Source organism: Hoplias malabaricus, chromosome 11 (assembly GCF_029633855.1).
Source record: "Hoplias malabaricus isolate fHopMal1 chromosome 11, fHopMal1.hap1, whole genome shotgun sequence".
Lineage (NCBI taxonomy): Eukaryota > Metazoa > Chordata > Actinopteri > Characiformes > Erythrinidae > Hoplias > Hoplias malabaricus.
The window spans coordinates 18,185,487-18,202,970 of NC_089810.1; the positions used below are offsets into that span (position 1 = coordinate 18,185,487).

Below are 17,484 nucleotides of genomic sequence, written 5' to 3' on the forward strand. Positions count from 1 at the left end.
TTACAACCAATGAGGTGGAGAATAGCTGAAAAGGAACTTTAGGACTCAATTTGCGAGAAAGCTGTGAAGCCATATCATGCCGTCAGTCAAGAATTAATGTCATTTTAAGAGTCAGAAAACTGTTGTGTATACTCAAATATGAACGTTGGTTTTAAAGACCTGATTTGTATCAATTTAGAGTATGTTTCAGTAAAAGTCTTTGGGCAAAACTCGTAGTGCGGCATCACTGTACAAAACCATTGTGGATAAAAGCATGAACCAAAATGCCACAATCTGAAAAGGAATCTCCATCTTAAGCTTAAAAGTAACATTGTGAATCCAATATTCCCTCTGAAACATTTTCTTAAAATCACCTCCCTGTGCATTGCACTTTACAGTATTTAGAATGATTCTTCCAATATGAAGAGAAAAACAGCCTCAAAGCTGGACATTCGTTGACTCCAGCTCCCTCTGGAGGGGTGGGGGGAGGTGTTTGGAGGCAGACTGGAGCCTCCCCAGTGTGAAAGACAATTACTCCATCTTCCTTATGGCCTAGTGTTGTGTAAAGTGTGTGTCTGTGATGTCAGCACCCAAATGAATGCCACATGAACCTGGGAGGAGATAAAGGGAGGGGCATTCTTGACATGAGGAGAGAAATGGAGGAAATGGTAGCTCAGGGGGAATTGACCGATCCACATTCTGTCCACAGATGTTCTCTTTGGTAGCAACTGTTGCAAGCATGGCCTTGGTCTGATCCGGGCACACAGATCTGAGCCCTTTTCTTGACTGGATGTCTGTCGAAAATGCCACCATACAACCTAAATATAAAAAGTCCTGGGAAAGACTCCTTAAGCTACATTAGCCTATGTCTATAACATGAAGAAACAGTAATGTAAGCCTGGTGGTAAATTCTAGCTTTATACAGGTACAGTAGAGCTACATTATTGGTACACACAGGGTAAATGTACCTTTATAGGTACAATAGCTTTTCTGACAGTGTATCAAAGTACTTCACACTGAAAATGAATTTTAATATAGCAAAATTGGGCAAAATTTCTTTACTTAAAAATTAGAACTTCCCAAACATTAGTTTCTCCAAAACTGCGTTTCTAGGGGGCTACGTATAGGACAGATAGAGGACAAGTCTGATGCGAGAGAGGATGGAATTCTCTTCATGCCTGAGTGGTTTGATCTGTTAGAAATTGGTTTTAAGATGCACACTAAGCTACTGTACCCCTGTGGATCAAGCTCATTGTCCTCTTTTCATACTTGCCGTGGGTGTTTGACGTGAAAAGCCTAAGAAAGGATAAAGGCCTATCTAAGCTTGCATTATTCTTGCACTCATGAAAGGTTTTCCATTTCTAATGCTGAACACACTTTTTTGTCAAGCAGAATGTGCTCCTTAAGCCCATGTGTGTGTGTCCATTTTGTCCCCTACTGATTGTGCTGGCTGTGGTGTTTATTACAAACTCATGGGCCCTCCCTCTTTCACTCTCTCCCTCTCTCTGTCTCCTTCTGTCTCTCTCTCCCGAGAAGCTGTCTCCATGACGACCCCTCAGCTCCCATGTTTGAAAGGAAGTGATGGGTTTATTGGGTAAATAGACCTCTCCTAGCTCTCTAGAGGAATACTAAGGAAAGGAGAGGGGGATGAGAGAGAGAGAGAGAGAGCGAGAGGGAGAGAGAGAGAGAGAGAGAGAGAGAGAGAGCACTTGTTATTCCAAGTAAGTGTTTGAGGTCAGTGCTATGGCCAGATCAAGCTTTTCTGACATCTTTAGTACATCATTAATTGCCCGACAATGAATAGATCTGCTAGAAGCACACATGGACCAGTGTCAGAAATAACATAAACCACAGAAAGGAGACAGCTATAAATCCTCCTGCTTTCATGTGCTAACTGAGAAGGGACATGTGGAAATGGGCTTTTAAAATGACAAATAGTATAACTGATTATAGCGGGAAATACCACACAAACAGCCTACTTTCATTGTTAATAGATAACAGATTAAAGATTCAACTAATGAAAGGCCTTTATCATCTAAACCTTATATGGCCCCATACATATTTGTGGAAATTGCATATATCACAGTTAGTGACTATGCCATATTAAGTCTTTGTTGGGTGGGCACTCCCCCATCAATTGGTTTTAGGAAAATTAACTGAAGCAAAATCATTTAAAGCCATCAGGAGCATAGATGGACTCTTTCTTCAGCTCAAAGGAAGGTTTAAAATTACAGCTCAGACAGAGGTGGCACAGCAGCAATTACGACTTGAACCTCCATGCAACCTGAGCTGGCTTGTGGGCTTCTATACTATCAATTTTAAAACATGAATGAAATGAATCACAGACCTTGCTGCTACCGTCTAGTGTCACCATCACAGCCAAAGTCTTTGTGAAACAAAACCCCAGGGTGGATTTTGTGGCTTAAACTTCATGTTTTTTAGCAGCAGGTGGTGCAGCACAGATTTAGGGGGTCATATGCCATCGTTTGGCTGATAACTTTAACTCAATAATGCATAAGCCTGTTGCTTAAAATATTTTTCCCTTCAATACCAATTGAGACAACTGAGTTCTCTGCATCAACCTCAATACAAGTGTGAATATTTTACAAATGCTCTGCCACACAATCTTGCTTTGTAGTACCAGCTGCAGTACTGTGCAAAGACAGAAAAGAGCTTAATTTTCTTTTTAAAAATTTACAAGGTAGCTATTTTCAGCTACTTTTTAACAGATAATTACACAGGAGATCAAGCAAAACATATAATACAAACATGACAAGCTGTTCGTTGTTTTATGGTTTTCACACTATGAAGCAATTTTCAATTTTTTTTTATAAATCTGCAGGTATATTTTTCCACAACTCTGAAGTTTATCTTGTTAGTTTCTAATAATCTTAAACACATTCAGTGATGTTGAGGTCTGGAGTCCGGGCTGACCACTCTAATGTTCTGAAAACACTATGAGTTTAATTTTTTGATTTATGCATTTTTATTTATTTAGTTTTCTCAGATGCAGATTCTGAAGAGCTTGACATTCTTGGAGATTCATATGGTGCTTTTCCAGCACATGGGTCTGGCTCTACACAACTAAACTCGACACGGCTCAGCTCGGCATGTTTAAAGCTTGTCGCTTTTTTCACTGGCAGGGCTCCCCAGTTTTGTATTAAACCCAGCTCTGCAGCCCAGTTCTCACAGATCAGCTATACTTGTTGCATATTCGGCTTTCACTTGAAATTTTCATTGGCCATCGGACCAAGGAGCATTTAAACCTCTTCAAAACACCTCCAGGTAAAGTTACGAGCTGTCACCGTGAGTACGATAAAAATAAATGTGAAAGCTGCTGTAACTTAACAATTTGTGCTGGATTTGAATGAGCTCTACATTTCATGGTAATTGACATGGCTTTGATCAATCAGCGCTCTGCAGGATTCACTTGTCACCATTTAGTACTTACTCTGCACGGTTGGAACCTCAAGTGAGCTGGGACTGAAAACCTACCTGGTTCCAGGGACCAGGACTGGATTTGGCCATTGGAAAAGAAAAAGAGCTGTTCCGAGTCGAGTAGAGTCGTGTAGGTTCCATGCAGTGGAAAAGCACCAGTAGTGCTGGGTCTTCTGACAAAAACAGCAGTGTATTTTTCCAGATCAAAATATTTAATGGATAACAAGTTGATTTTCTTATATCTACGTACTTCTTCAAAAACAAAAACCTTTACTACATTTTGACTGGAAATTAAGTAAATGAAAAGTAGTCTCTGAATTTGCACACTACTGTTTATGGAAGACACTGGAAATGTGTTGGTGTACGGGTTAATCTCTACAGTTAAACAGATTCTGGTGCCACTGGCATTAAACACTTGAATTTAGACACTTGTAAACTTAACTAACAATCTGTCACCTACAGTTTCATTTTAGAAATCTTCATTATTTGATCATTTGACAATTTTAAATGGTGGAAAACATGTTACTGGCTGAGCAAGCCAGGAGTATATGAACATTTACAAAAACAAGACAGGAACCTGGCTCCTCTTAAGTAGCTGGAACACCAGCTAAAAGCTCTAGAGAGCCTTTTGCAGCTTGGTGTTTATGTTTTGCGAAAGGTAAATGTTCAATGATACTGTGGTACACCCAGAAAGATTTATTTACACAAGGTAATGCACGAAACTCTAACTCTGCCATAACAGCGTGACATCATCTAAAACACACTCCTTCTCTGCGGGACCAGGTGGAAGTGTTTTTAAACAATGTTTGGAGAAGATTTAAACTAATTTCACTGGGGGATAAATGTACAGCTCTTAGAGATCAGGTCCCCCCATGTTTTTTAACCCCATATTGGTGACAGCAAGTGAAGGAGATGCAATTAAAATTATGCTTGAAAAGTGAATTCAGTAGGCAGAGAGTAATCTTGTATCATGAAACAATATTCTAGGAAATACCTGAGAGGAGATACAAGCTGCCTGACATTTCTGGAATGTACAGCTGGCACAATCTGGTCTGGAGCATTTGAGGCAGACAATTTTCATACCTCAAAAATTCTTCAACAGAACATTTTTCCTTTCTGTTAAAACGAAAATGGTATAGCTTATTCATTAACTCCTGTGGCTGTATCTGGCCTCTGGGTTATGTTTGTACCCACTTCAGACTAAAACTGCTCACCGCAGTGTTTTAAGTGGGGATCCACCCATGCAACTCCACCCGGACACCTACAAATTTTGTTTTTACGTAGCTGCATGATGTTCAGTTTCTAGCAGAAATGGATCAACACTTTATGCCGGTTTGTTTTCAAAGTCTCATATTACCCTGATTACTGAACCATATCCATAAGGCAATTAGAATGTTTTAAATAAATCCTTAAACTGAAACATATGCTGGACGAGGACCGGTGTGATTGGTCTTTGAGCTTGTTTGAAATGGGAGTTCCCTGTTTTGGACTCCTTGGAGCTCCACTGCATTCCACATTGCCACGCTCTGATAATTAAGGAGATTGAGCAATGGATTCACTGCATTAAGGAGTTTGATTGGCTAGAGCTTTGCTCAAAACCAGACTTATTATGGTCTCATTTTAGTAGCTTTGGAAGAACACCAGTAAAATCTTTTCTTTTCGCTCTTTTCTCTAGAGTTAATCAGGCTTTCTCTGCTCGAGTGACCTGAAGGAGAGATTTGACTGGAGATTTTGCTGAATAATGAAAGAAAATTGCTATTATCCTTAACCTACTGAGGCATAATTTAGAACTGTAAGGCAACACCCTGGATGGCTTATACAGGATCCCTGGACTACAATTATTGGGGTAAAAGGACTTTTTATACAGGGAGAAGAACCTCCAAGTGTATGACCAAAAGGATATGAATCAGCAAACTATCATTTTGGATTAGCCCAGAGCAAGACACTGAAAGCTGCTGTTCAATAACATTGAACCTTAAGAGCTGCAATCAAATGTCAGACAGAGCCACATGCACAGATCGGAGGTGTAGGAAGCTGTAAAGGAGAAAAACACAGCACTAAAAAAAGACAGGAGATGTTCCAAGAACATCGAAATCATCTAAATTAGGCCTGTAAACACGTTGCCACTGGTTCCTGTTGAACTGGGTCGACTGCTCAAAGCGGGGCACCTTGCTTTCACCCAGCAACCTACACAGCAGCTGACAGATCCCGACAAACATGGGCTTCAATTACCTTCCTTGTTTGATAGGCAGAATATAATTTATGACATATTAATATCTCAAGGGCGATACCCATGAAGCTTTAACCACACACCTCCCTGCTGAAGGTGCCTGCAAGCTTTCAGAATACCTCATCACATACCGGAGCACTCAGACTCTTCACACTGGCAACACACCAACAGTAGCTATTAAAGCCAAGATGTTTTTCATTCCATAATGATAGGATGCACGCTAAACACTCTTCTCTGCCTCTTTGCATGGCCAAGCACGATTTATCAGTCCAGACATGCAGAGTCGAGCGAGAGAAAGAGTGTGAGGGAAAAAAGAGAGTGTGAAATAAAGAGTAGAAGATAGACTGCTGGAGACAGGCGGAGAGAGAGAGAGAGTGTAGACGGATGATAAAAAGGAGAGAAACTGAGGTGAGAAGAGTGAAGAGCGTGACTGGGATAGGTGCAGAGAAGTGAAAATGTTATATTTAGAGGTGGAAAAAAAGGATTTATCTCTTGATCTTGTCAATCACAGTGTGCCTACTATGTGCCTGCTTGTAAATCAAACAACTGAGTATGACATGATTATACTTCCGACTCATCAAACTACGACCCGTTACACTGTAAACACCATGAAGGCTAATTTAAATTGCAATGTATTATCACAAGCAGAATTTTGAACAACCTCACACCCTTCAATGTGTTCAATAATGCTTCATGTATGACACATATATCTGTGCCCAGTTAACAACCAAAATTAAACATTTGTAGGCACACAGCTGTTGAGCTGCACTGGTTGAACATGGTTGGTGCTGCATACAGATGGCAAGATGTGGCATAAATAAAAAAGTATAAGTAAAAAAACCTTCCAGGATTTTATTACCACTGCCTGGCTTCCCTAATCATCTCAATCCAGCCTCAGAAATGTCAGAGTAGTAAAACAAAATGTGAGGAAGGATCTTTATTTTCTGGATCTTAATGTTTCTGCTCTGAATATCAAGCCTGTTTCAAACAGTCTCTCTATTAGTAAAGACAGGTTCTAGAGAAAACAGCTTCAGGTCTCAGGAAAATCACACAAGTATAATCAGGCCTCAGCTCTAGTACAACTTGCAAAACTTGAAAAACCCTCAGAGAAGAAGGCATCAGGCAAAAGAGGGTAAAGTCTGTGTGAAATTCACAAACTTCAATATACATCAAACCACATCTTCTGATCTACACTTTCATGTTCTTTGAGTAATGAGGCTCTCATGATCTCATGATTACTCTTAATTTCTCTTGGGACAAAGAGTCAATCTCACAATTTCATGATAAAAAGTGCAGATATTATTATTGAATTATCTTTAATAAAAATGCTACAACCTCAACCACCTGACCGCTTGACAAAGTTTAATCATTTAACTCAGTGATTTTTCCACATGGTGAAACACAGTATTCTCAATATTTATTTTGCTTTATTGACATCGATTTCCCGACCTTAAGGGTGTATTTCAGTTTCCAGGTAAAGAGTACAGGTCACAGCCATAAATAATAATGTTATTTGCTCAACATCTACATTCCACAAATGTTGTCAGCCATGACCAACTTGTAGATTCTTGCGTGGATAGTTATATGACATTATTTCCATGGAAAAGCGATGAGAGAGACAGAGAGAGAGAGAGAGAGAGAGAGAGAGAGAGAAAGAGAGAGGATTTCCCCACTGGTAGGGTGTGTAGCTATCTACAAAGAGTGCCCTCATCTCTCCTGCGCTACAATGTAAACAGCCGCGGCAGATACCAGCATAACAAAAAGAGAAGCTGACGCTCTTTCACTGAACCTCCAGAGTTTAAACAAAAAGCCACATTGTAGAAGCTCAGCCACCAGAACACAAAGAGAAAACAACAATATAAAACTTAGTCTGGCTTCTTTATTGGAGACAAAGTGGCCACATCCAAACCACTCACATCTCAAGAGCTCCATGCTGTGATAGAGTCAGCAAGTGCACCAATTCTTAAAAAGAATGGATATAATGAAGTTTCATAGAATGGAAATCTATGAGTCACTGTTTGGATTGAAAGAAGCCTGTAGAATCAGTTAAAGGGTGTGCCAAGTGTTTTTATATGTCCTGACTGCTAGGTTGACAAATTTCATTAAATATATTGCTTTTTATATTGCATTGGCTCATCTTCCTAGCATGCTACTTTTGTTATCTTGAAATCACTATCGAATATCACAGTTGTCATTTCAAAACTTGTCCCCTTATTCATTTTTATTATTGCTATTATATCAGACTATTGAAAAATGCCACCTGCCTCCACATCCTCTACCAAAATTTCAACTTTCTATTTTATTAGAAGTCAAAGGCTGCTCTTTTTAATGAATGTATGAAAATATCATGATAGGCGCGACCAACCGAAACAATCCAAATATCTAAGCAATAAAAAGCTGTACTTGTTTTAAATTGCAATATATTTTTGCCTTCTACAAAAGTTTTCTATAAAATCATTTTTAAGACAGTTTTATATATTTTATTTCTAAGTTTTGTTAAATTCTGATTCTATTCTGAAGCTCAGTTTTCAGTCTTTGATGAAGGATGAAGTAGGAAGTGTGTAATAACAGGGCTCTGGAAAATACACTGTAAAGTATGCACCCCCTTAATCTGTTCAGCATGCATTGACCTGCATAAAGAAAGAGCGGAAGCTCTGCATTAAAGCCCACTCACCCACATCATTAGGCCCAGTGGACCTACTTGCCTTTCTTCTCTTCATGGCATGTTTTCAGTTTTTACACTTAAAGCACAGCTAATGTAGTTTACAGCACTGTTGCATCACTATCACTCACGCACACCTGTTGTCTTACCTTTGTGGGACAGCCGTAGTCTTGGAGAGTTGCTCTTTGCTCCCTGTGCTGGAGAGTCACTCAGCAGGACCACACAGAGTGTGAAGGCAAGGGTCCACACACACATCACCATCCTGAAACACACACTGTAATGTCTCTTGTACTCTGTCCCTACCGTCCAGTGCCAGTAGTCTCCATGGTCCAGTGATTGGTTGGGGATAGACGGGCTTATTTCCAGTCAGCATGCGGTCATCGGTGCATCATTATAGGAGACAGCTCATAAATCCTTGGATGAAGACGCTCTGTGACATGTGTGTGTTTTTATGTCCCTAAGATGAAGTGTTAGAAGCTTTCAGTGTGTTTCCAGCGAGCAAAGGAAAAAAAGAAAAAGAAAAAAAAAAACAACAACGCTGTGCTCAACCCTGGATGACCGCGCTGTCAGACGCATTCCTCCAACTCACACACTGGGTGTGGGTGTGTGCACGCGCAGGAGAGTGCATGTGTATGTATGTGTCAGTCAAGGGGCTGTGCTGATCTTGGAGAGAATGGAGGTGCACCGCTGACTTGTCTGACTAATAAGAAGCCCTGTCTCTTCCCTCTTCTCTCCTCCTTCTCCTCCTCCTCCTCCTCCACAGCTCTGTCTCTCATCCAGCGCAGTGAAATACTGCCTCTCCACGTGCCACTCAGCGATCCTCCCCACCGCCTGCTCCACTCCCCTGCTGCTAACATGGACACCAGCCAAGCTCTCTCTCCCTCCTCCCTCCCCTCCCCCTATCTTCTCTCTCTCTCCCTCTCTCTCTCCTCCTCTCTGTGCTTTACTGTCTCGATCTTTGATTGTCTCTCTATGGCTCCTTGTTTTCTCCTCTCCACTTCTGCCTCATCTGTCACCTGCCATAATGTGCCTCAGGTGTGCTGTACTCCTTCCCACTCATTGATTTTCTTTCCTTCCCTTTTCTTTGTTTTTCTTTCTTTCACTTATTTTTATGGCTCTAATACCACTGCCTTTCTTCTGTGCCTGCACCCACTTTAAAGTCTCTGAAACTCTGCCACAGCCAAAGTCATTTACCATGTTCAGTTTTTATTGATCCAGATTTTGTTCGGCTTAACACCACAGTGGAAGGAAAGCTAACTTTCTTTCTTTCTTTGTTTCTTTCTTTCTTTTGGTACTAAAACCACTGGACATTTTCCAGTGGCTGCACCTACTTTACAGGCTCTAAAATACAGCCAGAGTCAAACGCAGACACCCAATTAACTCCCATGGCTGCTGAAAAATATACAAAGGGGGGCCTTGACATCCTGCAGCATCATCAGCCTTCGCCTTCTGGAATTCACAGATATACTGTATGAGAGACTGTATATAAAAGCTGTATTGTATTAGGACCAATCACTGTCAGGGGGCAGTGTTCAGGAATGAACTTTAGCAAGTAGCACACACAAAACCCAACAAATTGTTTAGGCCACAAACAAAATGTGTGTTTTAGAAATATATTTGTAGGAAATATACAGTTAGCTTTACAAATCACACAAGCAGGAATTTGCCTTTTTACCGTGTTTTACATTTAATACTGAAGATTTACCCAACAGTCAAATTTAATTTTTCGATGAGAAGCACCTCATGGAACTGACTGTATTCACTTGCTGAAGTTTAGGAATTGCACCTCAAGAGGTGCTATTTCTCACATACTCACTCACATTTTGGGACTGAGCCACAAGGGGCTGCTTCTGTGCTTTCCAACAGTGACAGATTTTAGCCTTGTTATAGACAATAATATGTCACATGTTTGATGTTACTTAACAACTCAACACAGTCTGAGGACATACTTACATGCAGTTTGCACATCTCCAAAAAGAGTAGAATTTTCAGGAGAAGAAAAAAATCTTTTTAACGTTCAATTGAAATCAATCTAAAAAGAATTTATTCCAAGTGATTTTGGAGCGTTTCTATTGGTCCATTTATCATGAAATTTTCTCACATTGGGGAAGGACAGCTGCTGTGTTCAAATGATATAGTAATCTGAAAATCCACAAAAATGGAGAAATATGTTTTTCATTGGACCCAAAAAAGAATACATGAAATTGTTTGATCTAGAGCAGCTGCCACGAGTTTGAGGTCACCGTGCCCAGTGCCAGTTGTGGGATGGGGGGTGTAAATCCCACATTCAGCCGTCTTTAAAATGATGGAGTAACATTCAATACCTTTCAGATGTGTTGGTGTGGCTTTTTGATCCAAAACCAATCATCTAATATTAGTACCTGACCTTACTAATGCCTCACAGAGACTATTCCAACATCTGGTGTAAAGCCCTCTCAGGAGAAAATGACTGTGCTACTGCCAAAAATGAGGTGGCAAAATCGCAACAGATAATCCCCTTGATGACTGAAGAAATGCTGGCTAAGCAGGTGTCTGTGAACTTTTATGCATATATCTTATGCAGATCTTACAAAGTGAACTTTTGACACCATATATGTGGTGACTGATTACGTGTGGGTTGAAGGGAAATTTTATGCACAGGACTTTTTGCTAAATTGTTGCTTTAATAAACAGCCAGAACCCTGAATCCCAGTAGTAGGACTCACCCTGAACTGTTAGCATTGCTCTTTTGCCTGCTGCCTCACTCTGAACACATGCTCAGTAAACAGTAAACACCGCAAGTATTGCACTGCAGTGCAAAGGCAGATCATTCCCAAAAAAAAAAAAAAAACAACTTTTAACACTGTGAGGTTTTTGCTCCCTGGTGGATTGAGGTCACATTAAGAGGCATCTCCCCATCTGTTACTGTACTTGTAGTTGTACTGGCCAATGCTGGATTCATTAGAGTGGCTCTGTACTCACCATGAGCTATTAGAGGATGCATCATTAAACTCAGCTGTACTTCTCTCTATTCTCCCGCTCTGTGTTTCTGTTCTATTTCTATTGCTCTCTTTCCCCTCACAGTGTCTGGTCCACGTTTGTCTTTGTTCTCAATCTTTAGGGACTGGTGTCTGAGTTCTGATGGCTGAGGTTGTGCCTGGGGCAGCTGGCTGTGTTACTGGAGCAGCTCTGCAAAGACACATACACACACGCACACACACACACACACACACACAGAAACAGAATATGAACCACTAGCCTGAGGCCTCAAAAGCTGTCCTGAAAAATGATTATCTCTCCCTGCTTTAAGTGCCACTACAATGTCACTTGATACAGTCTTCCTATTGGACAAGAGGATGAGAGTTACGATGGCACAGCCCTGTGCTGGCAGAACTGTACTGTAACATTTCCTATGCCGAGGATAATCAATCCTTATTAAAGTCTAATATGATTGCATTCTAATGCTGTTATATGGCAGGCTGGCTTTGCTTACAAAACTATCATCATATCTGCCTTTCCAGTTTTCCCTAAATTGGGGTAAATAATGAAATTTTTACATGTTAAAGAATTGTATGTAAATCTGTGTGATTTTGTGTGTAAATCTGTAAGTCATATTCATCACATAAATGTAAAATATGCTTGCTAACTGTGATGATTGACTTACAAGATTTCTAACAGTTTTCCAACCTGCCAAATTTTCCTGGACAACTGAAATGTGTTCTACTTTAAACAGAACAGCATTTTAAAGATGCTCCATATTTATTTTATTTGAATAACAGATACTAACATGCATCATAATATTTCATAACTGTCAGAACTCTGGTGAGACTTTGGCCAATTAGTGAGTTATGCATCTGAAACTTCTACAAACCTCAAAAATACCACTGTTACATTTAAAATAAAGTTAAGTTTGGGACCACACATCCCAAAAAAGAATTATTTGCGAATCTTTATTTAAAATAAAATGTCTGTCTGCTTTAGTCGCTTGTTACAAGCCTATGCGTGCCTGCTCACTAATGCACAGGAAAGACATGTGTCCTCTTTCCATAAATGCACTAAATCCAGAGTGTGACTCCTTACCCTACAGCGCAGACATTTTCTCATACAGTTTATAAACAGTTTGAGAATCATAGCCAATATAAGGTCTCCTGTCTCTGTTTCTAAAAGCCCCTGTCAGTGCGAAGGATGTTTATACTGGACTGAGGGACAAAAGGATCCAGACTTTGCCTTCCATGTGGAGAAGAAGAACTATTAATCATTTTCTGCAGCTGTGATTTCCCTACAGATTTTTGTAACCCAAGCGCTATTGTCTCTCATTTTCAATTAGGGCAAACTTATAATAGCGTCGTACCTATAGAAATGATCAGAATATATGGCTGAGTTTCACATTATTTTGTTCCTGAGGAAAGACAGCACACAATGCACAAACAAAACAGCAGGGCATCAAACGTCTGCTTGAACCCCATAGGTATTTTGGCTCAGAGTCGATTTTGGTGCACACTGACGTAATGTGGGTCAACTAGACTTCACATGGATAACTGACATTTGTAAAATACAATCCATGAGTTGTCTTTGAAGCTTGTAAAAGATATTAACACATTTTAGATTTGGTATCTAGCCATTTTACAGTGGCACTTTTCATAAAGAACCATGACATACAACTAATTGAATTTTTCCAGTTATCTTTCAGTAGTGTTAGTGCCATAATTATGTTGGCAATTTAATTGAGTTTAAAGCCTTAAATCCAATGCCTGAACCCTGACAAATGGCAAAGGTAGCATTGCTGAATCTACCTAGATTCCACAGATGATTATTTATTTATTTATTTATTTAATAAAAATGAACATAAAATATCCTTTGTGTTTTTTTTTCATTTTAGGCTATCATTAATAATTGCTTTGAAGGCTTTGATGTCCCTGAGGTTTCCCTGCTGAACTGCATTAATTCCTAACAGAACTGCAGATACACAGTTATATTGTCTACACTGCACAATCCAACCACATGGCAATGATATTCAGATGTTCCAGAGATCTTTGGTACCTGAAGCTGGCAAGTTGGATTATTGCGAGGAAGCATCTCTGCAGGAAGATAAATGTACAGAAGCAGGGTTGGCACCACTGGAAGAGGTATAAGACTACAAGTCTCCAAAACCAAGCTGAATATTATTACTAATATTGAGTTCTCAAACTTGGTCTTCCCATCCCCCCTTAGACTGTTCTAGATTCTGGAGTGATGAGTCATTATGAAATGTATTTTGGATGAGGTGGAATGGTGTTTGGATCCAGTTGTATTAATCTAAGCCAGTGCCTGTTAAAGTGCCTGAATGAAATCAAATCTAAACAGCAGTCTTCCAGTATCAAGTGTTCTTACATGGGTACCAGTTGCAGACAGGGAGGACAAACTAAATGTCAAGACACTGGTAACGCTGGATGAGTAGGTGACTGCAGACCTTTGGACACATACTTGAAGACAATCAGCATGACTTCTTCTTGAACTCTTACCACAATTCCTACCAGCTATTACTAAATGTGTATATATTGGTTTTGCAGGGCTTGTACTTTGACCATTTGATTGTTATGTCTGTATCTGAGCCTCTTGAATAAGCAACGTAATCTCCATCTGCACACTGTCCGATTTCCAAACCCTTCATTACCCCTCTCCCCTAATAACAGTGATCCTGTGCTCAGTTACCCTACAATCTACAGCTAAAAGAAAGACAGGCAGACAGAGAGAGAGAGAGAGAGAGAGAGAGATGACGGCTGAACCAATGCTAAAGAAACCATATGCATCATTCTGTTTCAATTCATAACATTCACCATCTGCACCATGTGATCCATTCATTATAAGGTCATAAGCTTTGATGTCTTTATTTGACCACATACAACTATTTAGTTGGAATGGTATGAAACTGTGACCACGAAGTTTGAAACCTACACTTTTCCATGCAAGTGTAAGAGAAAATTTAAATTCCCTTTATTTCAAAAAGAACAAGAATGACATTGTCTTCTTAGGTACTTTTGGGATAGGTTTTGGGATGTTATATTTAATGGGTCAAATTTGCATCAGATTTTTTCCTGTGGTCAAGTCTTGGCATTTGCATGTGCTATATACCTAAAAGAGTCATATTTCTTTTTATATGACCATTCATTCCCATTTTTAACATTTTTAATCCCTTAGAATTAGTGCCTGTTCTGTAACTATGGCTTTGCGACTATAAACATGTAAATGGCTTCCGTTGTAATTGGTTGCTACGTATTGTGCCTCATTCAAAAAAAGCATTCAAGGCTTAAGCAGTCTTTGTGAATGGTTGGGGCTAATGCGAATGCATGGGGCACAGTGTCAATGAGCAAGGCTAAACTGCTGCACACTGAATGGGCAGATGTGCGTAAGTACATTTAAAAATAATTAACCAGAAACTAATTCCAAATGGGCTGTTCTTCTGCCGCTTTGTTTCCATTTGTGGACTGTATTCAATGGGCAGTGGTGCCTTGTGGAACATTTAAATTTACATGATATACACGTCTTTCCTAAAGCAAGGCAAATTCAGTTTTCCATGATATGAACCCTTTAACTGAACCCTTAAAGTGGTCTGTATTACTTTAAGCTAACTTGAACCTGAATGGCAAGTTGTAAATGCACCAAAGTCAAAGGCCAGCGCTGGGTCTTTGCCCTGTCAAACATCATCTTTTCATCACCTGTCAATCATCTTGAGCTCTCATACTCTCTCTCTGGCTCTTTACCAAATTTCATCTGGATGATTGCAGGAAGGTCCACCCTCTTGTGCACAAACATCTCCCGCCGGTTTAGACAGCATTTGATTCAGTGTTAATATCTCTGATTTGTTTTAATTTGCTTTGTCTGGCACGGATTCTTTCAGGCTTCTGTATGGAGGGAAAATATTTTCTCTTATGTTAATGCTAAGAAAACATCCTCAGCTAGCCGAGGGGCCTAGATTCGAGTGTTTGCAGGAGGGGGCTAACTGAGAGGAACACACAGGTTGTTAAGGGGTCTCAGGGAGTGGGAATGGCTGTAGCAATGGGGGGCTTCACTGTGAAGTCCGCACCTATGCTCGACTAACAAAAGCCCTGTTCATCCTGATGGAGTACTTCTCTCCTTTCTGCCTGCGCAGTCAGACGCATGCCTGCAGTTTACACAGCTGCCTGTCATATGGCTTCATGAGCAGCATGGTCTCTCTCACACACACGCACACACATAAAGCAGTGTTTATGGTATTGTGCACATGGTAGCTGTTTGTTTGGCTTGTTCGGCAACGTGGCCATGTTTATGCTGGATGGGGGGACAAGTGGACGGTTCTGTAATAAGAGAGATGAGTTACTCTGAAGTCAGATAGAAGCAGTAAATTCTGCGAACTCCTGACTCAACTCCTGCTGAGAATGTGCAAAAGCCTGCTGTAGCGAGAATGAGAGTCTGTGTTACAGTTCATTTAACACCGGTGAAGTTAATTAACACTACTGATTTCACTTTGATATGTTCAGGTCACACATGCTGACCTGCTGTACCTCTCCATTTGTGCCAGGTTTTGATCAGTCAAATGACTAAAAAGCATGGCACTTAAAAACAGAGCAGAGCAGTTTTGCCGTGATTAAAGCAACAGTTCACACAATTTTAAATTATCAGTGTTAGTTTGTAACTCTCCTGGAAACTTTTCAGTTGACACAGGGCTTGTGCTATTAATCCCACTATAAGTTCTCTGTCTATTAATGGAAATGACACCATTTCATGGCAGGTCATTCTGTGTCAGGGATGTCAGACTGGGTTCCTTCCAGGCTGCAGTGCTGAAAATTTCAGCATTAAGTTTTTGATTTCACTTGCTAAAACATGCCCACAAACACACATGGCAGAGCTGTAAGCAAACTGTAAGCCATCACATGCTGAGATAAGATAAAATAATCCTTTACCAGTCCACAGTTGGGAAATTCACAGTGTACTTTAATTACTATAAATATAAATAATAAATACGTTTATAAAATATAATAAAAATAGAAATATCAAAAGAATATTTACAACTAATGAACATGACATGGAAATATTATTTGTATATTATTTGTATATTTGTACATGGAAATATTGCATGAGATATTGCACATTGGTAGATAGACTGAAATATTCTTTATGCTGTAGTTGTATACAAGAAACAAATACATCCTCTAGACTCTGAGCCACATTAACCATTGTAACACAACCCATTTTAAGTCTTATATATTTAAAAAATTCTGTAAATCCTGTAAATCTGTCTTGTAAGAGCATCCCACTCACAGTGCAACTCAACCAGGGTTAAATCAGACTCACTGCCTTCTATGTACCAAACTGTCCATTCTATGCCATGCTTGACCAGGCAGAGCGATTTAAGGGCCTCCTGTGCTCTGCCTACATGCTACAGTTCACTTGGAATGAAGCACAACTTTCCACCCAACAGAGAAACAAAGCCGTGCTCAGTAGGAGCAAAAGATTAGAAGGAGCAATATCTTCAACTAAATCCAATTTGGCTTGAACCACTCTCATATGTCATGTGTCTAGACGTTTTGAATATCGTGCTTTTCGGTTTACCCAGAATCAGGTGCTGAGACGATTCACATGTTGTTGATCGTGTGTCAAACGCTTGCATAGCCAAACCTCAACACCTTTTCATCAATGAGATCCAGTTGTTTTAATTTCTGCTAAGCTGTCCATATCAGTGATAAGATAGCCATCGCAGTGCTATGCAAAAACATTGACTTACCGTAACTGAGATCTTGCCAAAGGGAGATTAGAGAAGCTGTATTTCTTGGCTGAAGAGGGCAGAAGAATGCTCTGCACTACGTGATAGCTGACATAGATGAAGGATAATGCAGATCACACACTTTATAGGTATCTCTATTTAGGCTGGGCACTCATCCATTCAGATGCTGTTAGAGGCATTTATCAAATGCAGTGTGCTCCAATACATCAAGATGTTGATAGTTCATGCTAAAAGTTCTTCGTTTTCCTCTTCTTAAATGTCTTCTTTGTAATATCTAGGAAGATGTATGAAGACACTGCAAAATTTATATCATTTCATGGAGCTGTAGAGGCTCAGGTTCGGAGTGAGGATAGTTTTTAGCAGTCGCAGTATATCACAGTCCTGGTAGACAGTTTATCTGCATGGGACTGATAAGGCTTTTAAGTTCACATGCCTTTATGACTGCCATATATGCAA

The 17,484-nt window shown here is 40.0% G+C and overlaps 1 protein-coding gene across 2 annotated transcripts in view; it reads right to left on the reverse strand.

Annotated features, from left to right (window-relative positions):
- The window catches only part of sema3e (sema domain, immunoglobulin domain (Ig), short basic domain, secreted, (semaphorin) 3E), a 41,422-nt gene extending 32,346 nt beyond the window's left edge, over window positions 1-9,076 (reverse strand). For both annotated transcript variants that reach the window (XM_066684376.1, XM_066684375.1), the window contains exon 1: window positions 8,459-9,076. In XM_066684376.1, coding sequence (XP_066540473.1) covers window positions 8,459-8,570 — 112 coding nt within the window. In that variant the 5' untranslated portion in view covers window positions 8,571-9,076. The remainder of the gene's footprint in view (window positions 1-8,458) is intronic.
- Window positions 9,077-17,484: the final 8,408 nt, after the last annotated feature.